At 58.1% G+C, this 26,552-nt stretch overlaps 1 protein-coding gene across 1 annotated transcript; it reads left to right on the top strand.

Moving 5' to 3' along the window:
• The first annotated feature begins 12,646 nt into the window (after positions 1-12,646).
• Positions 12,647-25,731, top strand: MMP15 (matrix metallopeptidase 15). Its single transcript, XM_026652894.1, has 9 exons — positions 12,647-12,792; positions 13,280-13,402; positions 14,693-15,000; positions 15,886-16,047; positions 16,970-17,211; positions 17,554-17,692; positions 18,212-18,362; positions 19,268-19,383; positions 20,809-25,731. Exons 1-9 carry the CDS (start codon positions 12,689-12,691, stop codon positions 21,294-21,296), a joined length of 1,833 nt encoding a protein of 610 aa, XP_026508679.1. The 5' UTR covers positions 12,647-12,688; the 3' UTR covers positions 21,297-25,731.
• The last annotated feature ends 821 nt before the right edge of the window (positions 25,732-26,552 follow it).

The raw sequence follows: 26,552 nt of genomic DNA, 5'->3' as shown, positions 1-26,552 counted from the left end.
GCACTCGAGGGGAGCTCGCCTGCCCATGGCATCGTGGCTTGGGTTTGTCTCTTCCCTGATCTGTGACTAGAAATTGTTCACTAGCAAAACAGCCCGGCGGCTGCCCAGCCTAGCTCTGCCATGCGAGTGATGGGGCGGCCGGGGCCTCGTGAGACCTGCCCTTGGGCCACCCTGCTTGAGTAGGTTCTTCGGTTGCTTAGCCGGGAACCGTGCTTCAATACAGGCCCACTTGTCTCCCCAGGCTCGGGTTGATTTGCCTGCACTTCGGCTTCGAACCTGCCTGTTGCTCTCACGCTGCCCGCTGACTAAAAAATCCCTTTTGTGCGAGCACGGCTCCGCTTTCCGGCACCCTATGGCGATCCCGGGGGGCAAAGTGGCTCTGCTCCCTCCAGGAGCTGCCACTGAGCCCTGTCGCTGAGTACTGGGCCAATGCCAGGCCTGAAGTGGCCAGTCGGGGGGGTTAAAGCCCTGCAGTGCTCTGCCCCAACATTGTGTCTGTAACGTTTCCCTTCTCCAGCTCTGGTTTTGCTCCGTTAGAGGATCCCCTCTATATCTGTGTGTTTAGATGTAACAACACACTTGGCTCCTATTCTGTGAGCTATCCGCCCGCAGGCACACGGACGGGATTACTTCTGCATGGGTTTGGCTGGTGGCCCCTTCTCTGTCTCCGGTCTCCCCTCACCACCTTTGCACCAGCCATAAGCTGCTGTGTACTGTACAGTCTCTTCCCAGGCCCCTATCTGTCCCGTCTCCCTCATGGGAAAGCCAGAGGCTGCCGCACTGTGCTAGCTCAAGGGCAGGTGTAGCTTCCTCTGTGGGGAGCCAGGGGAAGGTGAGCGGGGAGTGATTGGCACGAGACAATGCAACCTGCTTCAAGTACAGGTGCAGAGAGACCAGGGCACTTGCTGCTGCCCTGCAAGGGGCTAGAGGTCACATCCTGGTCTCTGCCTCTAGCTCCCTTGGCAGCTGATCTTGCAAGATGGTGGATGACCCCCAGCTTCAGTAGGAGTGGGAGGCACTCCGCACCTTTCAGGACCAGGCCCGTGACTAGTACAGGCTGGGAATGCTACAGAAGCAGTGGGCCGAACTCCCAGCCTGAAGAGGAAGTTCTTTGTGGCTCATTGGGGACCCCTTCTAGCTCTTGGGTGAGGAGGTGTTGATGGGGCTCTGGGAGAGGATCTGTGCCACGTGGTGGAGACCAATGATACTATAATAGGCCTTCACGGAAGCCATTTGGCCATGAACCAGACCCATGTTCCTGGATTTAGCCTCTAGATGGTGTTTGGGTGAAATGGGACATGGTTGCAGATGAAAAGGAAACAAGACATGAGCCTGATAGCTCCCCCCCACCCCCCCCCTTGTGCTAGCTGGTTTTTATCCTGGTAGTCTCTGAGCGTAGGCCCAGCACTGGGATAGCAGGGGGTGCTGTGGCTGAGGACTGAAGTGCATTGCTGGATCTGGGAAGAGACCACAACGGAGCTAGGAAGGGGCTGGCCAGTTGGGATGGAGGTGAAATGGTTGAACTTCGGGAGAAGGAGGAAGCGGCCTTTGTTAACGACTGCAGCCCAGTGGTTGTCAGCAGGGCAGTGTTCTGTTTTCCCCATTATCCCCATGTGCATAAAACAATCGAAGGAGGGTTGGCACGGGCAGGATGTGTCGCTCCCTATTTATACTTGTGCAGTCCCTGGCCCCCCTTCCCCACAAGCCACAGGAGAGGCTCTCCCTGCCCAAGGAGCTCAGCTCTCTACCCGCCAGCACCGAAACGGAGCCAGCGACAACGAACGGCTGGAAACGAGGCAGGTGCCTCCTCCTGCTGGATGCAGAGAACGTTTTCACTAAGTCGTTCTGGTGCCGACGCATTTCCATTCTGGACCCTGCGGCTCAAACAAAGCGCCTAGGGCAACTGTGGGAGCCAGTGGGTGTCTTGCCATTGAGTTCAGGGGGCGCCTGATGAGGCTATAGGCTTATACAGGAAGGAAGTCCATTTGAGTCATGTAACAAGTGATGTATGGAGTAAAACGGTAGAGTTGAGCGAGATGTTGCCGCAGTTCAGGCCCTGGCTGACACGTGGGGTGGGCTGTAGGGTGCTCCTTTAGCCCCGGCAGTCACAAGGCTAGCGGCCTAGTAAGGAAATAAGAGATTTATTTATTTTTAAATGACAACTGACTGGTCCTGGAAGGAGAGTGGGTGGCTCATGCTGGCGTGGGGAATGGCAGGCAGAGACTTTCACGGCTAGGACATCTTTTCCAATCCAGCTGCAGGCCAGGGAATAGGAGCCACCATCCAGGCGGTTAGTCGCCCGCGGCTGACCGGTGGTTCGGCGGCCGGCGTGACCGAGGTGGTAGTACCGTCGTCCCAGTCAGTACCTAACGACTAGGTGTCTCCCAGCCCATTGGCCCCTTGGTGGTGGTTACATCTGAGAGGCGAAGGATTGACTGGGCCTGCAAACGGAAATATCCTGCCCCGAAAGGGAACCCGTCCCCCTGCGGTTCAGGCTGAGGGTGAATTGCTGGGCTGCAGGGTTGTGGTAGGAGACACTGGCTCTGTGGATGTACAGAGAGGGCTTCGACCTGGCACTGTGTTCCCATCCCTCAGAAACAGTCTGGGTGGGGGAGGAAAAACCTCCAGGGTCTGCGTAACACCAGGCCAGCCCATCCCCCTTAGCGGGAGACTCCGAGCTTGGCAGGGTTGGCTAAAGCAGCAGATGAGGAGCCCAAGGAAGGCAAGGCCAGGTCTGTGTGAGGCGGGGGGGTTGTGCGCATGGGTGTATATATAGCCGTTTCCCTTGTGAAGAGCGTCTGTCTCGCTGCTGCCCTTGAGCCGTGTGTGGGGAGTGTAATCAGGGCCTGTGCAGGGAGATCACCGCCTCACAAGCTGGGTCTGTCGAGTTTCAGCTGGACACGGCTTTCCCCCGACTCCTGCCTGCTGGTCTGGCTGGGGCTCTGCCCTGACTGAGACTTCTGGACCGGTGCTGCGTCCCCTCCCCCAGCACCTGGGCTCCTGCCTCACAGCCGCCAAGCCCTGACCTGATTGTAATGAGCTGGGCTGGGTAGGGCAGGGAATTCCTACAGGGCTCTGGTTACAGAGCTGGATTTCCCCCTCCGCCCAGCAGGGTCCTCCCACTTGGCCCTGCCTGGGAATGCAGCCCGCTCTGGAAATGCAGAGGGCATGAACCTGGCCTTACAGTGGGGACACTAAATGCTTAGGAGTCCAGCGTTCAGGTGTGTGTGTGCGTCATGCACGTTCAGATGGTTTGGCCAGGAATCAGCCAAATCTCTGCCCATCCTTTGGGCTGAACTCAGGGTGAACCCTGAAGGTTCAGTTGGACTCGCTTAGCTCCTGTTGCTGGCAGGATCCCAGCTGTCAATCTGTCACGGGGAAGGTGTTCCCCCAGTTCCACTGCCTTGTGGCACTTGGGAATGTGGCAAGGGTCAGGGGCATAGTGAGCCCATCTCATGCCCCGTCCTCACTGCGGAGACAGTGACTGTGTTCCATAGTGCCACAGCAACACCCAGATCCCATGTGCCACCCACAATGGCTCTGGCACAAAACTCCTGCCATCTGGGAACTTCAGGAGACCCACTGTCAGGCAAGTTAGCAACCCGCATTTGAGAACATGTTTGAAAGGTCACCTTGGCTGAACAGAGAGCCTGGCCCGTTCAGTATTCCCAGTAGCTGGGTTGCAGTGAGGGCTGATGAGTAGGAGATATGTGGCGGGGTTAGAGGACATTGCAGGATGTGGCTGTCTTTGGAGTTTATAACCAATGATCTTTACTTTGAGGGCCTGGTTGTCTGAGAATTTGTCTATATAAAAATGCATTTAATTGGCATGCACAACTACAGTGATTGCACATGCAAATTAGGTAGCTGCACAAGTACATGGTCATTTGCATGCACCAGCATGGTGACGCTGTGCAGTTGTGACTCATGCCCCTGTGCTCCAGTGAGCAAATTCATGTAATACAAATGAAAGGAGCGTCTCTATTGCCACCCTTTACAACATCTTCAATAAACTATTACAGAGAAAAGAAAAAGCAAGCAACCTGCTAACCTTACATCCACTTCCAGCCAACGAAAGGCAGCTCACAGCACACAGTGAGCAAGATGTCCAGCGGGGGGCAGCAGACTGTAAAACTTCCATTCCTAGGGCTGGCTTGAAAACCAGCTGGAATTTCAGTGGGAGTTTACTAGAAACTAAGATTCAATAGCGATCACAGGACCCTGTGAGCATCGAAAAGATGTTGTTTTTGTCAGATGGATTCAGGTGAATTGGAGGTTTCACTTATGGAGCAAGAGGCAGCGAATGCCAGAAAGCTCAATGAAGACCAGGGGATTGCCTCGTTTTGTTTGTACTGCACCTAGCACAGTGGGGGCTGGAGCTGTGCCTGCAGCTCCTTGATTCTGCTACAATATAAACGAATAATAAAGAGCTGCCTGATCATCAGGCCAGGACCCCTCCTTGGAAACAGTTACTGGTCTTGCAAGTGTTTGCACTAGTTCTAGAGTGCGTCTAGCCCTTGCACATTGTAAAATGTTGGACGTTAAAGAGTGGGTGTCACTTAACTGCTGCCAATGGGGGGTTGGTAATAGCTTTGTTGCTATGAAATGTTCATGGCTCAATCGTTTCAGAGAACTGAAAGGCAAGGATGGCACTCTAGGGGCGGAGTGGGAGTCAAGCAATGTGAGCTGTAGTCCCAGTTTTGCTAGTAACTTGCTGTGTGACCTTGGGCAAGTCCCTTCGCTTCTCTGGGTCTCACTTTCCCCATCTGTCCTATCTACAATGGAGTGTAAGCTCTTCAGGCCACAGGCTGTCTCTTATGATGAGTATGTACAGCACCTCATGCAAGAGGGCAGCTAAAGGCTGGTGTGATAATAATACATATCCTTCTACGGGGCTGTCGTCACCTAGCTGTGTTCCTGGGATGCTGTTCCCATGCTTGGGAACTTCTTGCTTCTACACTGATGCAGTGGTGAAAATATCCCATGTAGGGCAAAAAAAAAAAAATGAAGTCTGATCTCTTCTCCGCTTGGTATTTCAGTATGTCCCAGGGAAGGCTTTACCATCCACACCCCCGCTGGAACAAAATCCTCCCTCCGGTTGAGTTTAAATGTTCGTATGTATGCAAAAGCTGCTTTCCCCATCTCCATGTGGAAGGGAGGCAGGGTTACCTCGTGGTTACAGCAGCAGGAGGCCTGCCACTGATTTACGGTGGGATCTTGCTCAATCCCATTCTGTGCCTCACTTTCCCCCATCTGTGAAATGGGGATAAACACCCCCATTGGTGAAGTGCCCGGCCCCTGAGGAGCTCAAAACACAAGCGGAGTGCAAAGTCATGGGGTGCCATTTAATGGGGCAAAATCCAGGCAATGGATTCCCTACAACAGCCAGGTATTAGTAGTGAGTCTTTTGCTAAGAGGCAAGTATCAGGGGGTAGCTGTGTTAGTCTGTACCCACAAAAACAACAAGGAGTCCGGTGGCACCTTAAAGACTAACAGATTTATTTGAGCATAAGCTTTCATGGGTAAAAAACCCTCACTTCTTCAGCTGCCTGATAAGAGGCAGGCAGCCAGAATACAGGAGAATCAGCTCCTACCCCACTGGGCTGACCCTGAGAGACAGTACCCAACCCTAACTCCCATTGGAGTCAGTGGGGCTTTGTAGGGCACTGCTCCTCTCAGAACCAGAGCCCACATTAACTGGTCTTATAGCAGAGTCCATTGGTACCACTCCCTGGTGTGAGCATTATCTCCTCCAGTAACATGGGCCTACACATACCAGCTGAGGGCTTGGACACCCTCTTCCAATGAAAATCAGTGGGAAATGAGCATCCAGATCCCCAGGGGCAGTTGAGAATCGCACTCACCTTGTGCAGTGGCATAGCTCTGCCCTGGGGCCTCCTGACTTCAGCAATTATTTGTCGTGGAATGCACCGCCTGCTGCAGGATTGTGCTCCAGAACAGAAGTGTTTAGTCTGTTATGTTTCTAGTCCTCACAATTACAGGGAAAACTTTAAAAATGCAAATGGAAACTAAACCACTGAAGTGCTGTCTGCCTGGGCCTGTAGACAGCCTGAAACAGGAGCTCTGAAATGTTCCAACCTCTCAATCCGATTGTTAACTCTGAAGCCTACTGATGACAATGTCACCAGTGGATCTGTTTCACTAGTGATCATTTTAGCAGAAACATCCAGCTGAAGTACTTACCTCCACAAAGCCAAACTGCCTCATATACCTCCTTGGGTACTCAAAACCCCAGCTGCCCCCATCCCTGAGCCCAGCCCCTTTAGCGTCCCCCTCACATCAATCCAAAAATTTGCAGCACGTTAAAAACTGAAACATGGAGATGCATTCTATTTATTGTATTCTAATTCATCATATAATTCAATTTCATATTTAAATTCATTCATACCCTCCAGTATAGAATATAAATGAAGCTTCCACAGAATTTCCACCGCCCCAGAGTGCCATCGAATCCAGGGCCCCGGGCAGAATTTAGCGGTGGAGCATACACAGAGTGCAGGTATATTAACATCTGCCCAAGGGACAGTCACTCCTCGGCTCTTTCAGCCGACACCTCAAACAGCTGTACGAACCAGCTCAGAGCCAGTGGGTTGAAGCTAACCTGAAACGATTCAACGTGAATGGGGACTCGCGAGACTATCCAGTTAGCGTCCCATGGCTGTAGTGGGTCACTCAGTGGCGTGTTAGCGCTTACGCTGCTGGAGCCCGGGCAGGGTTACAGTCCTGTTTAAGAAGCTTTGCTTTTGACCTCCAGGGTTCATCCTTTTAGAAGGGTGGTATGAGCCTTCCTGGCAGGGATGCAGGGAGAGTGGGGGAACCCGCAGGTGTTTAAAGAAATACCCAAGCACCAGGTATCAGCACATGCTCCATATCGCAAAGAGGTCTTTGTTAAACGAGGCCTCCTAGAACCTGCTGTAACAATAGGCAGCTGCCATATACAGCAAAAGTCCTAGGGAGGCGTGTACTCCCGAGGGAGTGATGTTCCTTAGCCCAGTGATGGTTAGCAGGTTAACCGATCTCATGGTGCAGTGCTGTCAGGGGAGCAGATTACTGAGTGCCCTCCTGGCCTCCGAGCTCGCTCTCTGGCTTAGCTGCAGTCCTTTTGGGGCCGTGCCTTAGTACCCCCGGGGCACCTGTCCCAGGTAGCTGAGTCAGGGGCTGCGCCAGTCTTTCAGTAGCCTGCCTGGCCATGCATCTGACGGGTGGTGATCTGGGTCCTGCCAATGGCGTGGTCCCTCTGTGTGCTGGCAGCTTAGCCAAAGGTTTAGCTCTTCTGGCCCGAAGGCCTATGATGGGGTGTAGCACACCTGCGCTATGGGTCTCTGCCTCCCTCACCACTGGGCTCTGGGCCAAGCCAATTCCTACACACCCTGGCAATGGTGTTTGTTTCTGTTAGGAGCAGCTGGCTGCTGTGCTGGGGAGATTGGCAGGGCCTGCAGGGAAGGGACCTCCCAACTCCCAGGCCTGGAAGAGGCAAGACGCCAGCCTTTGTAGCTAGCAGCCCCTGCCCTGTGTCCAAGTCTCCACAGGGAGCCCCTGTGGAGCCGGGGCATCCCAGCACACAGAGGTGTTCGCTGAACGGGAGCTGGATTCTGCAGCACTGCCTGCCCCAACTCGTGGGGTAACATCCCCTCTCTCCCCAGGGCTGGCTGTGTTGCTACCCAGGCACTCAGACTCCATGGTGACTGGCTGGCACGGTTTCCCTTGAGGTGGTCTTGTGGCTTGAGCGCTGCACTGCATTGAATTCTGGGCTTGTCCCCGCGTGCCCTGAGTGACCGTGAGCAAGTCGTTTCAACTGTCTGTGCCTAAGCCCCCCAGCAGGAAAATGGGAATGTGGACCCTTCCTTTCTCCTTTGTCTGTTGCGATTGGAAGCAGAGACTCTCTCTCTCACTGTGTATGTACAGTGCCCAGCACAAAGGGGCCCTGATCTTGGCAGGGACCTCTGGCTACAAATCGTAATAGACCCCACATGCCTGTAGATCAGATTGCTATGAATCAATTAGCAAATCCATTGATATATATATAAAAAAAAATCTGTCGCTCCACTCTGAGTTAATCAGGGCTGGTATCAGTGTAAGGAAACACAGCAGGCCATGTGGTTTATCTTCCTCCTGCAAGAAGAAACATGATCCCAGCTTTAATAGGTTCCAAGAACCTCTCCCCAGCACATGCTCAGGGCTGGGATTTCCAAGAGGCCTGACCCTGCCCTTGTTTGAGGGAGGCTACAGAGCACTCTGGGATCCTTTGCATGACAGGGCCCATAAGTCGTTATTGATTTGGAGCCGTTGCCAGGGAACTGTGACTGCAGCTAATGGAGCAGAGAGGAGATGTTGTCAGGGCCTGATCCTGAGAAGTGTTGAGGACCCATAGTGTGGTCAGGGCCTCTCAGGCCCCCGTGCAGCTTTGCTAGGGAGATGTTAAGGAAGCCAAGCTGTTTGGTGCTGGGGGGGGGGGGGGGGTCGGACCAGGCTGTGGGGGGGGGGGGGGACGCCTGCTTGGCTGGGCGATGGCCGGGGGAAGTGGAGTGAAAGGAACTAGGCCGTCTCCCATTAGCATGCTCACAGTGAGGGTGATGCCTGCTGCAGCTTCTCTTGTCTCCTCCACACCCCCCGAAAACCAGACGCAATAGCCCAATGATCTGGTCCAGGACAGCAAGTCCACTCGCCTCACCATTGCCCCGCCTGGCAGGCATTGGCCACTGTGGAGCGGGCAGCCAGCAATCCCCTTCCTCTGCCATGCTTGTGGTCAATCACTGTGCCTGGCTCGCTGGCATCCTGTTCTACAAGGGTTTGCCCATGACACACCGTGGAAGGGGCAGTTCTGGGTGCAGCACATTCATTCGAGCAGGAGGCCGGGAGTCAAGTGAGCTGGATTCTAGGCCAGAGTCTGCCACGGGTTTGTTGTGTATCCATAGGCAAGTCATTCCCCGGCTCGATGACTCAGTTTCCCCAAATGTAAAACAAGGCTCATGAGCCCTCTGTATCTGTCACTGAGGATTCATTAGTTAGTTCACTAGTGACCTCCTAATTATTCGCAGTCGAAGCCAGCTCGCAAAGCCTCTTCAGACAAAAGCAGATTTATCAACCGACAAAATTCAAGTTCAAACTGGGTGTTAGCAAGGAGCGCTCTGCCACGGCTCCCCACGCCTCAGCTCACCCTGCACCACTGAATCCCAACAGACCCTGCTCTAGTGGGCAGGATAACATGGGAATGTCTCCCCCAGCTCTGTTGATGTCCGTTACTAATTAGTCGTTCCAGTGCTTTCAGCGTGACAGAGATGCCTAAAGCACCTGGGATCTCCCCTCCAGCGAGAGATTTCTGAGTTCACACAGCCCGAAATCTAGCCCACCGCTGGGACACTGGGCCCTTCTCTAGTACTCTCCAGCCGTGGCTTTCAAAGCACTTCCAAAAGGGTACTTGATCCTCACAAACCTCCCCAAGGCAGATGCAGCAGGTTAGCGCCATCGTACAGGTGGGGAAACTGAGGCACGTCATGTGACTTGCTCATGGTCACGCAGTGAATCCGTGGCAGCAGTGGACTAGAGCTTAGGAGCCTTAGCTTTCATTGTCTGAGCGCCCACTTGAGTCCCCTGTCAGAGCACTGTAAACCTTAGTCGCAGGGAAGGCTGTAAGTGTAGCTATGACCATGCTGGCGTGGAGATGCTTCGCCGCTAGAGGCAGTAAGGCCTGCTCAGGGGCTGGTGAGGATCTCGCGCCCTCGTGGCTTGTCACATACAAAAGCTCAATGCTCCCAGAAGGCGAGGGCCCCGTCAGATCCTGACTTCAGGCTACACAGGCAGCGCTTAGCTGGTGCCTGCAGTGTCTGGGTTTGGGTTTGCATCTGTGTCTATGGCTGCTTTCCCAGTGCCTTTCAGCGGCATTTATTTGGGGCCCATCACTTTGGTAGCTGGAGAAATATTCAAAGAACCCTGCACTGCATCAGCTGGGCCCCCTGGCTTAGAGGCTTCACTGGAAGGCAACGTTCTCTGGGGCTACTCGTGCTGCAAATGACAGCCAAGTCCCCCGACAGCCATAAAACAAAAGGGGCAGGGCCTCAGCCCTTGGCTGGCCTGGCTGCGTGTGTGCGTGTGCCCCACGTCGAGCTGTGGATTTGCACCAATAGAGCTGCTCCCGGCGTCAGGCTTTGAACTGCTGGATGAGAGCAAATGGTGTGATCGCACGAGGGGGAGGTTAGAGGAAAGGCAGCGCAGCTCCCAGCACTTCTGGCTACGTGTTGTGCCTGCCCTGCATCCCACTGGGTGGCGTGAGGCCGCTCTCGTACCCTGAGAGCACTGGGCACCAGCTGTACATTGCTGGCAGGAAGCAAAGTTCTTCTCAAACCGTCCCAGTGGGCCAGGGAAGAGCTGACTCTGCAAATTGGCTTATTCCGCCCCCTCTCCTCCCAGCCCCTTTTAAGGAACCATCGGATCAATGACAGAACCCTGGCTGAATTAGCTCAAATGATTTTGCATCAGGCAAGCAGCCAGGCATTTCACACAAAGAAACCATCTCCTTCCCTGTTGCCTTCTTTATACCCATCCTTTCATCTCCGCGGCGCTGACTCTGTTTACCACACACACTCCACGTATATTACTAGAAACTGAGCTAACAGGAAACATCTGGTGGGAAAACAGTCCCCTCCCGGACTTTCACTGGGCAGGTCCCCCTCTTGTCCTCCATACCCTCTCCCCCACTGTCATCTTCCCCTGGGTCTAACCTGGACTGTGAACTCCTCAGGGCAGGGATGGGGCTCTGATTTGCTTCCCACCCATAGATCCCAAAACACTTTACAAAAGCAGCTATCCCTGTCCTCATTGTCCTGCTGGGGAAACTGAGGCAGCAAGGTGGGTGGGCTAATTTGCATGGGTGGTGAGCATCCCTAGCTGGGATGGATTTTCAGCCCTTCTGAAAAGCAGGCTTTAATGGACCAGATTTTCAATTCAGCTCCTCAAGCAGTGGTCAGATTTCCAAAGCTCCTGGGCCAATCCTGCCCCAAGGTCACATAGGGTATGTCTACACTGCAAAGAAAAATCGGCAGCTGCTCCGTGCCAGCTGACTTGGGCTTGCGGGGCTCTGGGACCTTCCCGCTGCACAGGGGCCTAGAGCCAGGGCCCCAGCCCGACCCCGGGAGTTTACACCGCAATGAAAGAGCCCCGCAGCCAGTCCCCAAGCCTGAGCATAGGCCAGCTGCAGGTTTTTCTTTGCTGTGTAGACGTACCCCCAGGGAATCCACAGCAGGGCTAGGAATAGATCTCTGATCTCCCAAGCTCGTGCCCGATCGTGGACTATGCAGCCTTCCCCCATGTAAACTGCCACGCTCACTATACAATAAAACACTGACTTGCCCCAGCCTCCCATTTGCTCTGTATTTTATCTCTTGCCTCACCCAGGAGTTGATGTGTTAATCTGCCGCTTCAGGCTGCAGCCACCTTTGAAGTTCCCTGCGCTAACGAGGCGTTGCTCGCTAGGGCTTTGCGGCGCTTCTTGTGAGTGGCTTGGAGCCAAGTGAGAAATAAGGAAACAATAATGTGAAAGGATATGGAAAGGTTCAGGAGTAACCAGCGCTAGTAGCGCAGCAGCATGTACCACTTTCCCCGACCTCCCCTCCCGCTGTCCCGTCTCCAGTTGGATTCGCCAACCCCCTGGGCTAGATTCCCTGCCAGCATGCCGCCTCCCAGCTGATGCCCATGGGCTGCTGCTTCCTGGAATCTCCCTGCCCACGTGATTGGCACAGGGCCTGGTTTTCCACCCCTCTCTGCCCATACGCAGCGTCCCCCCTCTCTGTGACAAGCATGTTGGTTGCCAGTTGTTGTTACCGTCCGGCAGGGTGGCCCAACGTAGGATACATGATCTCGGCTTGGGGAGGGATCGGTTCTGGCCAGCGGCCTGGCAGACCCACGTGTGCAAAAGGGAGGTTAAAAATAGCAGGTAAATAAAGGCGAAGGGTTGGAAGAACAGGAGGGAGATCAAAGCCTTATTATTATCTGCCATGTAAACCGCCCCCCAGAGCCTCCTGGGCCTGGAATGTAAACAGCCCAGTTCCCTTTTCATTTGTCCTTTGCTCAGAGCGGCAACATCAGGATCCCAGGCCTCTGGCGGGGTCCGGGAAGGAGCATTACCTGGGTACCTCACAGCCCCAGTGAGCTGAGGGCCCCCTTGTGCTAAGGGCTGCAGCCCATCTCTGCCCCTTGTTACTCACACGGCGGGAGGGGGGTGGTTGGATCTCCCCCAGGTGGCTAGAAGGCAGCATGTGGGAGCAGTTCCCAGCAGCCAGGTGCCCAGGCTTGTCCCAGCAGCGTGGGAGTAGCCAGCTGAACTGGACCCTTTGGAGCGTGACGCCTTGACCCCAGCAGTACGCACACAAGCAGACCTTGCTGCTGCTGCGTAGAGGGGCACGCCGGGGACTCTGAGAGGGGGAGACGGGGCTGGTTCCCATGGGGCGGTGGAGACTTCCCCCTCCAGGGTGCCGGACTGACTCCAGACGAGGTCGGTAGCCACACAAAGGCCTGAGCTGGAGGTGGCAGGTTTGCCATTTTCTCTCCAGCCCACTGTGCCAGCCAGGCGCCCAGGATCATGGGCACGGGGAAGGCTCAGCGTGTGACCCTTGTGCCTCCTTTGCAGGCCTGGCTCCGGCTCTACGGCTACCTCCCGCAGTCCAGCCGGCAGATGTCCACCATGCGCTCGGCGCAGACCCTGGCCTCCGCGCTCTCCGAGATGCAGAGGTTCTACGGGATCACGGTGACGGGCGTCCTGGATGAGGAGACCAAGCTGTAAGCGTGTGAAAGGGGGAGGCTTTAACTCCCTGCCACTCCCCTCCCGCCCAGGCTCTGGGACGCTCCCAGGAGACACCGGCTGGACTATCCGGCACGTCGAGGTGGGAGGGCCAGCCCAAGGCAGCAGCACAGGGCCCCTTTCCCAGGGCGATGGAGGAGACGGAGCGGTCCTCCACCTCTTACAGAACCGAAGGACCCCGGCTCCCCACACCCTGCATCTGCCAGACCTCCCTTTCATCTCCCCAGCCATAACAACCGCCTGACTCTCCCCACTGCCAGGCACTCTCGGATGGGTGGGACTTGGGAACCTGTCTGATGCCCCCCACATCTATCTTCACACTGGGCTTCCCAGAGCCTAGGGTCTGGTCTCCTGCTGGGCGTTGAGCCCCACCCCCTCCACCTTGTTCTGTGTTGCGAGGCTGCCAGACACGCGCCCCACGTTCTCAGTCCTCACTCGGTGGCTGCTGTGCTCGGCTTCCCCCAGGTGGATGAAGCGGCCCCGCTGTGGTGTCCCGGATCAGTTTGGAGTCCAGATCAAAGCCAACATGCGGCGGAAGCGGTACGCGCTCACCGGGCGGCGCTGGAGCCAAACCCACCTGACCTTCAGGTATCGGCGCTCAGCCCATTGGGCCTTGGCTTCGAGTGCTCTGCGTCCCCACTCGGGCCTGGCTGGGGGCTGCTCAGCCTCCCAGGCTGCTAGGGCCAAATTCAGGATGCAGCAGGGGCAAACGGCTCGCCACCCGGGGCCTGATTCTCACTTACTCTAGTTTTACAAGGCTGTCATTCCAGGAGCTACTCCTGATTTACAGCAGGGTGAGCGGAAGAGGGTCATGCTCAGGGCACAACCCCCAGGTGGGGCAGCAGGGCTAGGGACCAGAATCTGCTCTCCAGAGGGGCTGGGCTCCAGCAGCCATCCATCAATCTACCTGGGGCATTATTTCAGCTGAGCAGCACGTACAGCAGATGGCCCAAACAAAACGAGCACCCCAGGCTCAGCGCTAGGCACTAAGCGGCTGCCATGTCTGCCTGCCCAGGTGCCGTGCTGCCATTACCTAACGAGCGACCTACTGGATCGATGCCATGTTCTGTCTCTCACTCGCCTCCAGGCGAGCTCCTTGGCTGCTGTGAGTCGATGCAGCTCTGCTGGCTGTACTGGAGGTTGGCTCTCCAGCAGCGACATTGGCTTCCCTTCTTGAGACGGGGTTCTGCTGCTTGCTTCGCTCCCACCCCCCTCTGCCCCCCCCAGCCGGGAGAGGATGGTTATAAAACATGGGGCAGTGCTGTTAAAGAGATCCTAGGGCATGAAATGGGGCAGTAAAGGGATGTCTCGAGCCCTTTGCCAAGGGACCAGCAAGACTGAAAGATGAGAGTCCCTAGGGAAGGGCAGGGCCCAGCATTCAGGGTATCATAAACCTTGATGTAACCCGCTGGCCCAGTGTCTGTCCCTCCCCCCGCCCTACCCCATATGGCTGATCCAGAGAGAACTCCCCGCTCCTCTGCTGTGCACAGGGGATTTGGGGGCTTGCTCCTTCCCCACTGAAGCCAGTGGGACATTTGCCATTGACGTCAGTGGAAGCAGGCTCCGTCCCCCAGCGCTTAGCTAGGTCTGCACATTGGAGCTGGAGATCCTGGCCTCAGTCCCTGCTGGAGAAAGGTTTGGATTACGTTCTAATACATGAGTAATGCCCCGTGAAACCGGTTTTGGGTGGGATGTGAGCTTTCCCCCTGCCGGGTTCGCAGCCCAGATGTTGCTGCACAGGGATAGTGCCAGAGAGCAAAACTGACCTGAAACCAAAGTGAAACTGACCCATCTGGTCCCTCTCCTGTCCCGGTTCCTCATGCCTCACAAGCGATCCCACGCTCACTCACAACCCCACCCCCGGTTTTGTGCCTCCAGCATCCAGAACTACACGGATAAGCTGGGGCGGTACCACTCGTACGAGGCCATTCGCCGAGCCTTCCGGGTGTGGGAGCAGGCCACGCCCCTTGTCTTCCAAGAGGTCCCCTATGATGACATCAGGCACAAGAGGAGGAAGGAGGCCGACATCATGGTGCTCTTTGCCTCCGGTTTCCATGGAGACAGCTCCCCCTTCGATGGCGTGGGGGGCTTCCTGGCCCATGCGTATTTCCCCGGCCCCGGGATGGGAGGGGACACGCACTTTGACTCGGACGAGCCCTGGACACTGGAGAACACCGACATGTCTGGTGAGACTGGCTGGCACCTTGGGAAGGCTGGTGACTGGGGCGGAGAGGGGAAAAGGACTTAGTGTGGGGGGAGGGTGAGTCTCAGCTGGAATCCAGAAGGTTGAGAGATCACTGTGGGCTACAAGTACCCACCTGGGGAAGAGATTTCCGGTAGTAACCGTCTCTTTAATCTAGCAGGAAAACGCATAACAAGAAGCTGAAGCTAGACGTGGTCAGGCTGGAATAAGGGGCAAGTTTTTAAGTGAGGGTAATTAGCCAATAACAGTGTACCTCGGGAGGTCGTGTCTTCTCCATCAGTTGAAGTCTTTAATTCAAGGCGGGATATGTGCCTAAAAGACCTGCTCTAGCTCAACCATAAGTTATGGGCTTGAGGCTGGACTTACTGGGTAGGGTTCTGTGGCCTGCGTTCTGCAGGAGGCACGCTGGAGGGTCACAGTGGTCCCTTCTGGCTGTAGCAGCGATAGTTAAGGCCGAGTTGAGTTTTACACTGGTGGCTGGCAAGAAAGGAGGAGGCAGCTGTCTCTTGCCCCGCATGGCGTGGGCACCACGCAGCGTGAGTTGAAGGCTGCAGGGGTTGCCGATGTGTCGGGTGCACTGTCCAGCGTGAGATTACTGGCATGGTGAGTTGTGTCCTGATCCCAAGCACAGCCCCCTCTGGCGCATGGTCAGGGAGAACCGTGGGAGAGGTACTGGCTGGCCTAGATCGTTGGACAGAGAGCCCCGGCTTGGCACAGGGAGGTCTGGGGGAAGGGAAAGGATTGTTAACCCCTGGGGTATTGGGCTGCAGGAGCCCCAGGGTTGGTGAGCGTCCTGGGGTCTGTCCACCCTGCTGGGGGCAGTCCCTGAGCTCGCGTCCCCGTCTGATAGCGCATTTCTCCCTCCCAGGCAACAATCTTTTCCTGGTGGCCATCCACGAGCTGGGGCACTCGCTGGGGCTGGAGCACTCCAGCAATCCCAGCGCCATCATGGCCCCCTTCTACCAGTGGATGGACACGGAGAACTTCCAGCTGCCCGAGGATGACCTCAAGGGCATCCAGCAGCTGTACGGTGAGCCGGGTCCCAGCCTCCTGCATGGGGGCTGGGCGGGGAGTGGGGCTTGGCCAGCCCAGCCCAGGTGTGTGTGTTGGGAAGTAGACAGGCCGGATCAAAGTCCCGTCCCTTCAGCAAAGCATGAACCCTAAGCTGCTGCTGTTAACCCCTTCGTTGCTGCTGAGCCACCGGTTTTCTGTGCAGCATCGATCCAGGTACATCAGGCGACGAGGCAGGTGCCCCTCGGCCCCTTCCTCACACTTGCCCCCTGTATCACCAGAACCTGCTCTGCAGCTCCAGCCGTCCAGAGCAGCCTCCCTGTATCTGCCCGGAAGTGGCTGTCCACCGTGGCCCGGGCCCCTTCCCCTCTCTCCAGACTCCTGTCGCCGTACTGAGAGGGTAGCTGTATGCTGGACAGCGCAGTGGGCGTGGAGCCCGGGGTCGGGGCTTGCCCAGCGTTGCCTGTCCTTGCCCTTTGGGCTGCGGTTTGGGAACCCGGACTGGAGTCCGGGAGCCGTCAGAGAGGCTAGGGAGACCGAAATGCATCTCTGTCCCTTTCGCAGCAGGCAGTAAGGAGTTAATGATTTGTCATTCCGCCCCCCAGGCACACAGCTGTAATATGTGGGGAACATCTGTCCCCAGTCACAATAAAATCTAGGCACTACCCTGTCTAGTGAGTACCCTGCCCTGCTCAGGTTGTGTCATAGGCCCTGTACTGCTGAGAGCGATTCCCCTGTAGCTGTAGTGGCAGAGGCCTGTGCTTTTGGAGCCATGCGTGCTGAGATCTCACCCCACTGACTCCATGCAGCCCATGAAGATGGGGGCACGGTATGGTGAGGCCCAGGTGCCTGCAGATTTGTACCAGCACAGCACATTCGCTCCCGTCCAGCTGGGTTAGACATTCGGGAGTGATTTCTCACTGCCCCCTCCTCTTTCCCAGGTGCCCCTGATGGGCAGCCCCAGCCCACCCGGCCCCTCCCTACGGTGACTCCCCGCGGCCCTGGAAAGCCAGACCACAGACCCCCCAAGCCACCTCCCCCCGGTAAACCAGATCGGCCCCCGAAACCAGGCAACCCGGACCGGCCCCGAACCACCGACCGGCCCGACCAGTACGGGCCCAACATCTGTGATGGGGAGTTCGACACCGTGGCTGTGCTGCGCGGGGAAATGTTTGTGTTTAAGGTACCAAGCACCATTTCTTCATCCTGCCCTGGGCCTGCCTCCCTCCCTCCATTCCCCCTGGCCCTTCCCAGTGTCTGGTTATGGGACACTTGCTTCCCCCACCCGCTGCCCCCTTCCCTGGCTGCCTGGCCGTCTGCCCCCCAGCGTGCTCCTCTGCCCTGGGCCTGTGGCGGGTCGAGGTGAGGAGATCTGCCCGGGCCGTCCCAACCAGCCCTACGAGTGAATCCTGCTGCCCCGCCGAGCCCAGGAGCCCAGGGCCTGGGTCCCCACGCGCAGTGGGCTGAGCGGGCTGTTTTCCTGGGCCGTGCTGAGCATCACGCCTGGTGGCCTTTTGTCTTGAAGGGCCGATGGTTCTGGAGGGTTCGCCATAACCGGGTGCTGGACAACTACCCCATGCCCATCGGGCACTTCTGGAGGGGCCTCCCCGGGGACATCGACGCCGCCTACGAGAGGCACGACGGCAAGTTCGTGTTCTTCAAAGGTGAGAGACCCGGGGAGGGACAGGGGCTTTCTGTGAATGCAGAGCTGGAGAGAGGGAGCGATTGATGCTCCCAGAGCTGGGCAGACTCACCCCACCCCCGGCCAGTGCCCCACAGCCCTGCCCCAGAGCCCCTGCCCCCTGCTGTCCCAGCCCTGGCCTCCCCCACAGCTCAGGCAATGCCAGGGGCAAAGGCTCAGGGCCTGGGGGCAGTGCCCAGCTCAGCATGCCGGGGCTGAAGCTCGGGCTGGGTGAGGAGGAGCCCTGGGGGTTGGCAGGGCAGCAGATGGATGGTGCCCAGCAGGGGTGCTACTGCTGAGAGAGGCCGCGTCTCAGCGGGAGAACAGGGCCAGGGCAGGAACGCGGGTGCCGAGCTTAGCGCAAGCAGTTTCTCAGCACCATAGCAGCGCATGGTCCCGCGTGCCTGGCCGGGAGGGCCTGTGGGCTCCAGCGAGCTGGGCTGGGCGGGGTGACTTGTCTTCTACATGCCACGTGGCCCATGGGTTTTCCTTCCCTTCCCAGGGGATCGGTACTGGCTCTTCCGAGAGGCAAACCTGGAGCCCGGATACCCGCAGCCCCTCACCAGCTACGGGCAGGGCATCCCCTACGACAAGATCGACACTGCCATCTGGTGGGAGCCCACGGGACACACCTTCTTCTTCCGCGGGGACAGGTGGGTTGGCCCCGATGGGCCATGCGGGCGACAGGGTTTCCCGTGGTCATGGGGTCAGAGCAGGGGCCTGGCTGTGGAGACCCCTGGCTTCTATTTCCAGTTCTGCTCTGTGCCTCAGTTTCTCCATCTGTCTCATGGAGACAATGCGGGGCACCCCCGATTGGATGCACTGAGTGTTGTTTATCATCCTACTCCTCCCAGCCCCTCATGTAACCTCCCGAGCACTGGCCCTTCTGCCACTTCTCCCGAGAGACTTTTCTGCAGCCCTGTGGATTTCTCCTGGCGTGGGCCCTGGGCCCCAGCTTCCTCCTCTCCTTCACCTGGGGTGGCAGCTCTTCCCCACAGCTCTCTGCGTCTGACCCCCCACCAGTCCCCCAGCATCCCCCCCCACCCCGCAGCACTGCGGGACTCAAACCTATGGTTGGGGGGGTGGGGAGTGTCTATGTGCTGCTCCAATCTGCTCACTGTGGGTAGGATCCAGCGATCTGAGGACGTTGCGGCTGACGCACGGGACTGGGAGGCTGGGTTCTAGTCCCAGTTCTGCCACTGACCTTGGCAAGGCACCGCCTGGCTCCGTGCCTCAGTTTCCCCTCCTGTTAAATGAGGGTGATGCTGCTGCTCCTTCCATCTCCGCACCGTGCTCTCAGGTTCCAAAGGTATCGTTGTGTGTGTCACTGAGCATCTGGTTGGACTAGGATGGGTGGGCGGGAGGAATATACCCCCCACGCTTCCCGCAATCTAAGCAAGCGGGACGCCCCCTGCTGGTTCTAAGCCGGGGCTGGAGCTGGCCTAGCCATGCTGCGTCCTACGGGACCCTTTTCTGGCGGGGTGCTGCCATGCGGGGGGCGGACACCTTTGAGCTGCCTGGGTGCCATCTGCTCACCGAGGCGTCTGTTCTCATGCAGGTACTGGCGCTTTAACGAGGAGACCCACTCCGTGGATCCTGGCTACCCGAAGCTGATCACCGTGTGGGTGGGAGTCCCTCCCACGCCCAAGGGGGCCTTCCTGAGCTCGGATGCCTGTGAGTGAGACGCTCGAGCCCTCCCGCAGGAGCCGGCTACCCCCTCTGTAGGAACCCGCACCCCAGCGGGGAAATCACCCAGCACTGCCCAGCAGCACCTGTATCAGCCCCACAGCTGATGTACGTGGGCCCAGAGATGCTGCAGCCATTGACACCAGCTGACGATCTGGCCTGGGCGCTCCAGGGAGAACAATGATCACTGCCCCTTATGGCTCTTTCACAACTGTGTGTGTGTGAGGGGGGGGGGGGGAATGTTGCAATTCTGGCTTCAAAGATTACAGTGAGCAAAGCAGGGAAAGTCCCTTTCATCCCTATCTCTCGAACCTCCTAGCCCCTTGGCAAGGGCATGGGAACCAGATGGGCACAGGCCACTCGGTGGGAACTTGGTCATTTCCCTGTCTCTATACCCTGCCCCCTCTTCCCTCTCTCTCCGCCCTGCTTTGTAGTATTATTGGTACCCCCTTGCCCCTTTAATGCTCTGAGAAGCAGCTGATCAGCTTGTTCAACTGCCCCCCCACTCCTCCTGTGGAACCCCCGGCAGATTGCAGGCTTCTGCTTGCCCCCGATCCTGCGTCGGCCTCTCGGCCTTTCCCCGTGTTCGCGCTGGGGCTGCTGCTTTTCGGCCTGGCTCCCCACGGGTTACCTGGCTCCTGGTACCAAAGGGTCACTGGAGCAGGAGCATTAGACGAGCCAGGTGCAGCGGGTGCGGGAATGGAGACTGGTGTCACCCCCTGAGCTTGCAGAGGCCACGGCAGAGCGCCTCGTTCGGAGTTACAGGAAGTCCAATTTCCTCTGCTCCGTTTCCTGGTCACTGGAGCATAACCTGGCTTAGCCTAATGCCCGTCTTCTGTTCTGTTCAGCAGGGCACTGAACCGCTAAGCTCCCCCGGGGCAGCGATAAAGCAAAGGGAATTGTTTGTCCCTGGCCGGGAACAGACTCCCAGCAGGATGTCGCAAACAAAGTGCTCATTCATAGAGCATGTAGTGGGATTTTGGATCCAGGGAGTGATAGGGTCAGCTCCTGGGACTGGGTTTTAAAAAGGAAAGTGCTGAGTAATTAAAGGATCAATTATATTTGAACTAGGAGAAATTAACTCTCATGCTTCAGGGCATCAGCCCTTAACTGCAGGGGTCAGGAAGGAACCCCTCCTTCCCCCAACACACATCCTTCAGCACTGCACAATTAGCCAAGTGCACTGTCACCAGCTTTAGTCTCCTTTCTCTGAAGCATCAGTTATTGGCTACCACCAGAGGCGAGGATAGCAGACAAGACAGTCCAGCAGGCTGATCAGGTGTGGCAGCAGGCAGAATACCAGAGGAGGTGGCTCCCTGGTGGGGTGGGGTAGCAGAGAGGTTGATTCTGGGGTGTGGCCGAGCGGTTAGCAGATCAGGTGGCACTAACCTATTCTCATTGGCTCCCTTCCAGCGTACACCTATTTCTACAAAGGCACCAAGTACTGGAAGTTCGACAATGAGCGGTTGAAGACGGAGCCGGGGTACCCCAAGTCCATCCTGCGGGACTTCATGGGCTGCCACGAGGCACTGGTGCCGGACCCCGACCCTGGGCACCGATGGCCTGACCTGGACAGACCTCCCTTCAACCCGGACGGCAGGGGCACGGGCGATGACCGGGAGGGGGACGAAGGGGAGGCCGAAGCACGCCCCGGCGACCGGGAGGAGGAGGAGGAGGAGGAGGAGGACTACGGCGGCCCCACCCGGGGCAGCGGCAACGACGTGGACATCGTGGTGCAGATAGACAAGTACACGCGGACCATGAGCATCGTCATGGTGATGGTGCCCCTGGTGCTGCTGCTTTGCGTTCTGGGCCTCATCTACGCCATCATCCAGATGCACAGGAAGGGGGCCCCTCGGATGCTGCTGTACTGCAAACGCTCCTTGCAGGAGTGGGTCTGAACCTGGACCCCTGCCCCACCATGCCCCCCCCCCCCCCGCCCCCAGCCCGATCCCCCTCTCCCACCACCATGGTGCTAACAAAGAAGCTTGAGAAGACGAAGCCCCCGGAGCCTTTCCCAGATGACTTACACCGAGGTTTTGCACATTGAGTTGAATGCGCTCGGCCAGGCCTGCTTCCCCCTCGAGCATGTCGGAGACGCCGCACTACAGACTCCTCCGTGCTTACAGCCACCTCTGCCCTTCCCGTGCCTGGATCAAGGCCGCCTGTGGCCCCCTCCCTGCTGGGGGAGAGGGGGGTTGCCCCACGATCTGGGTTGCTCCCAGTGTTCGCGCTGGGCAAGGGAGACCATGTCCGTGCTCTGCAGCCTCTGATCTCTCGTCGCTGCAGGGCTGGCATTGGGGAGCAGCCATTTGCTGGGGGCCCCCATCTCTGCTTCACAGAAGCACCTGGGCCCCGAGTGCCGAACCCCCCACGGGAGGGGACAGGTGGGTGGGTTTCCCTTACGGCCCTCCTGGGCCATGGGGGTCTCTCCCCCGTCCTCAGACGCCACCTCCCTCGGCTGCGTTCTCGGCTCGGCGCCCAGTCACAGGCTCGGAGGGGCAGAACTCGAAATGCTTCCTCAGCTCGGCTCTTCCCCCAGCAATCAGCCCTCCTGGTCCTGGATGTTTCCCTTTGGCGCCCATCCACATGTCGTGCGTGTGTTGTCTGTGCCGTGTCCTGGCTGGGCCCGTGGAGCAGAGGGAGGGGATCCTGGTCTGGGTGGTTCACCCCTGACAAGTCACCAGTCTGATCAATCCCAGGGGGGTACGTCCCCCAGCCCGAGGGAAGGGAAGCCTTTTCCCGGGTGAGGTCCTATAGGAGAGGCTTGGCTCTTTGGTTCATCCGAGGCGGTCTGGCTCTGATGTCTGTTTCAAGCTCCCCTCCCTGTCTCCTCGTGTCGGTGGTCTTTGCAGCCCTGCTCCTCCCCGGGGCGGGTGGGCAGCCGCTCAGTGCACTGCCCTGGGGGAGTGGGAAGCCATCTCCCCGGCCCCTCTTCTCGCTCGCCCGCCCGGACTGTGCTAACGTCTAGCAGCAGCTTTTCCCCACACACAGCGCGCTAGCAGCGGGGCCCAGGGGAAACGGCCTCTTCCAGGAGCTTCTCCCCATGGCCACCCTTGGGCTGTGGACATGGGCTTTCCTGGGCATTTCAGTGCCAAGCTACAGCAAGGGGAGGGCGGTGGGGTCGTGAGGGTGCACGGGCCAGCTGGAGAAGTGGATTCCAATCCTGGCTCAGGTCCCAGGTGATATGAGTTTGATGGCCTCAGCCTAGCAGGGATTGGAATGTGGACTGACCAGGATTATACATCTGAGCCTGTGGCTAGAGTAGCTGGGGGGGGCTGCAGGGCAGGACTGAGGGGCATTGGCTGAGCTGGGTGGGGGCCCAGAACTGGGATAGCAGGGGGGCTGCAGGGTATTGGCAGAGCAGACGGTGCAAGAGAAGCCCGGCTCCGGCTGCTGCTGATTCCCCAGGCACTGGTTCGTTTCCGAGGCGTGCTGAGCTGGGTTTTCTGGCCCAGGCAGATGGGGTGGAGGTGACCTCACTGTGTTTATTTCCTGTTTAACTGTTTACAGCTGGGAAACGAGGGAGGGAGGGAGCCTAAAGATAGCAGAGGTCTCTGGAACCTGCCCTGGAAGGCTGGCCGGGAGCCGAGGGCCTGTGCTTCTCCCAGCCCCAGCGACACTGGTCAGTTCCCATCGGGGCCTCCATCCATTGGGAAGATGCTCTTACGATGGAAGTCGCCCGTAGCTGCTTTTCATCCGCTTCCTTCTCCCCCGCACACCCGCTTCCGAAACAAACAGCCGCCTGCGGGGCCTGTGGGAAATGGGGCTGGGAAAGCAGCAAGCTCCGGCGCCCAGCCCCCACTGCCCCAGAGCCTGAGAGCGCCGTGCGCGGGGGACAAGCCGCTCTGGGAAGGGGCGCAGGGGGGAGGGGCGGCTTAGAAACTCCGCTCCATAAAAGCTTTTGTGGGAGCCAAGGGACAGCCCGACCCAGGCTCGCAGCCATTGCAGAGCTGTTCAGCCTGTGGAGACGGGGCAGCAAGGGAGGCTAGATGCCTTCCCAGTTTCGGCAGCAGCCTGGCAAGCCCCAGATTAGCCGACACTGTACAGGTTCCTTGTAACTACACCACTGAATTCGACTGTGCCTTATCGGGCACACCTCTTCCCGGAGAGCTGGGACCCACCAGGAAAGGTTGCGTATCGGGAGCAAGGGGGCTCTGAACACCCAACCCCCGTGGGCACAGCTGAGGCCTTCCTGCCTTTTTCCTGAACCAGAGGGCAGCACCCACTCGGCAGATCCCGCCCGCTCCATTCTTGCAGCAGACGTGCCGGCTTTCCCCTGCACGGGGAAATTGTCCCAGCACCGCCAATGGGCACAAGGTGCAGAAACGGGTGGGATTTACTGTGGGTTCCCACTGCCTGAACCCTGGGCCAGAACTGGCCTGGCCAAATCTGCCTTTTTTCATGGTTGAGTAAAATACGGGTGGTTTTGTTATCATGGTCAAGAGCCAGCAAGTAACGTTTGTGTCTGGGCTAGTCCGTTTCCCTGGCAGTTTTGCCCGGGCGAAGGGGATGTGTCTGGGCGGAGGGGATCGGCGTTTGCTGCACACCACAGGGATGAATAGGCTGCTTGGGCCAAAGATTAAGAGCCAGCTTCTCCCCGGCTGGAAATCAGCGTCTCTCCATCGACTTGGACGAGAGCCTCCGCGGGCGTAACTGGATGTGGTGCCACTGAAGTCAGTGGACTAGATCCCCAGTTGGTGTAAACCAGTAAAGCCCCATTGGCTTCAGGGGAGCGATGCCAGTTTAGACTCGCTGAGGCTCTGGCCCCGTGGGTGTCCTTCCCTGCCCCTGACACTGAGTTGGAGGTGAGCTGGCACTGCAGGGTCCCTGGGCGCCTGCCCCCTCCCACGCTGCATGGATAGCAGTAGCCTGGGCGAGGTCTCACTGTGTGGCTGGGGGCTACAGGCTTGCTTCCAAACCAGTGCCTCTGGCAGGGCAGTTCACTCAGTGCCCCAGGGGGAAACAGTCCAGGATCCGGGAGGACTCCCCAAACCCTCCCAGGGCAGCCTGGCTTGATCTGCAGGTGAGGACCGTTGATAATTCAGCACTCTAGGTTCCCAGGGTCCCAGTCAGCAGAGCCACTTGCTCTCCCTCACCCCAGGGTGCTGCTCCCCTGTGGGCACCTCAGCTATTATCGCAAAGGCAGGCATTTCTCCCAGGACATGGAGCTGCCGGGCAAGTTCTTTCTCAGCCCTCGGGATCGGGGGCAGTATCGCTGGAGTCCCCAGGAGCTTGGCTCCCTGGAGCAGTCTTCACTCAGTACCCCTCCGTGGGAAAGCACGGGCTCCCGGCTTCCCCGTCAGCGGCCATGGGCCACCTTTGTTTGGAAAAAGCCTTTTGTTGGCTCCAGCCGCTTGTCTTTCCCATTTGGAGCGTTCCCAGCGCTGATCGGTCAATGCCGTTCCCCTCTTTGAGCCCATCTGGAAGCTGGAGCTGGGCCGGGGCCAGGCACTCGCAGAGCCCTTGGCTTTAATGAATGGAAAATTGTTCCATTTTTAAGTGCACAGGTGTGCGCTGGAGAAAGTGCATTTCGGGCCAGGGCTGGCCCAGAGCCCAGCTCCCGCTTCGCTCTGCCTTGGGGCAGGAATTCCACGCCCTGCCTTCCCGCAGGCGGCTCGGCTCCGCTGGGGCAGCGTCCCCCCCAGGGGATCCTTTCACCTCGCTGACCCTCCTGCGGGGGTGAGCTCACCATGGCGTGAGACTGATGGTCCTCTCCACGCTGAGGCCTGCTCGGAAAGGGCCCCAAAGTGACGTCTGGCCCAATCACGCAGCGTTAGCAACGCAGGCCGGGGTTAGGTTCCCAAGGCTGTCGGGCCCTCAGCCTCAGAGGAATTTAGGTGCCTAACTTCCAGGATCTGGGCCTCAGCGCCAACAGAGTCCATTGAAATGTGAGCCTGAGGCTCCCTAGCAGGGCACGGCACCAACACTTGAGGTGGTGACACCCCCCCCCAATTCCCCCAGGTCAGCTGCCTCTGAGGAGGGGCTGTTTCTGTGGCCTGACAGCTCTCCCCACCCCATGTCTCCCTCTGTCCCCGCATCCCATCCATGCCCCCATCAGCACGGGGGAAATGGGACTGGATGGGAGGGTAACTAACCCTAACCACCTCAGCTCTGCGCCGGCAGCCATGGCGGAGAACAGGGGGCCCCTGGCAGTAGCGCAAGAGGTTGTGTCCCATGGGCATGGAGGCTCATGGTGACAGCCCGCCAGGCCATGCCCTATCCCTTGTGGTGTCTGTCTGTCTGTCTCTCTCTCGTGTGTACACGTGTGTTTGGTTTTTTTTAACGTCCATGCTGGTCATGTTTAACTGCTACACAATAAATCCTACCAAACCAGCCGTGGGCCGCTGTCTCGTGCGTCCCCTCCCCCGGCTCCCCTTAGCATGAGTCCATTAAGCCCAGGGGCAATTAGCGGCAGTTCCACGCACTTGCCTCTTGCTCCAGCCCTCTGCCCTGGGGACTCTCCAGTGGCCCGGCCCTGCCCTGGTGCTGAGCACTTGCCGCTCATGGGTGCTCTGCGGCTCACAGGATCAGGCCCCTGGGGGGCACTGGAGCAGCTGCCCAGCCTGAGTTGGGCAGGGCCATGGAGATAGTAACAGTCCACCCTGCCTTGGGCTGGGACTGGGCATCAGGCCTCCCGCAGAATCAGGGCAGGGATGAGGTTGGGACTGGGGCTCGGGGAGAGCTGCTGGTAACAGCTATTGCTACAGCAAATACCCCCCTGTCTCCTTCATCCTGATTCCTGCCACCCAAGCTGCCCCTCCCGCCTTTGAATACGTTCCTGAAGGAGCCAGTCTTTGCCTCACGAGCAGGGGAGCCGTGTGCATGGACAGCGGGGGCCTTTCTCGAAGGCCGTCTTCTCCTGCCCTCTGATGAACCAGGAGCCATTGCCAGCGCTGGTCTGGCCGTGGGGATGGAGGCTAGCAAGGGTGGGGCTCTAGCTTGAACTTTCCTTGCAAGAAAAACCTCCACGGAGGAGCTTGGCCCTGGAGCCCCTTGTCCAGGAAGTCATGTCAGGCGCAGCACGGACCTGGCTGGCTACGTTTTGGTATCTGGGGAGCAGGCACTCAGAGGAACAATGGGGCTGTGAGGAAAAGCAGCTTGCCTTGTGTTGGGCGACTTTCAGACAAGGAGGTAGTGAGGGCCCAGCGAGCTGG

The sequence above is a fragment of the Terrapene carolina genome, unplaced genomic scaffold (assembly GCF_002925995.2).
Source record: "Terrapene carolina triunguis isolate 2854851 unplaced genomic scaffold, T_m_triunguis-2.0 Scaffold130, whole genome shotgun sequence".
NCBI classification, from domain to species: Eukaryota; Metazoa; Chordata; order Testudines; family Emydidae; genus Terrapene; species Terrapene triunguis.
The sequence above is the reverse complement of the archived record's forward strand: the minus strand, read 5'-3'. Positions and strand labels throughout refer to the sequence as shown.

Excerpts from the sequence above, each read along its gene's own strand:
- MMP15 (XM_026652894.1), top strand. The coding sequence starts at position 12,689 with ATGTCCACCATGCGCTCGGCGCAGACCCTGGCCTCCGCGCTCTCCGAG. Across the intron at positions 13,403-14,692 it reads CAAACCCACCTGACCTTCAG|CATCCAGAACTACACGGATA; the intron begins GTATCGGCGCTC and ends TTGTGCCTCCAG. Across the intron at positions 17,212-17,553 it reads GGGAAATGTTTGTGTTTAAG|GGCCGATGGTTCTGGAGGGT; the intron begins GTACCAAGCACC and ends TTTGTCTTGAAG.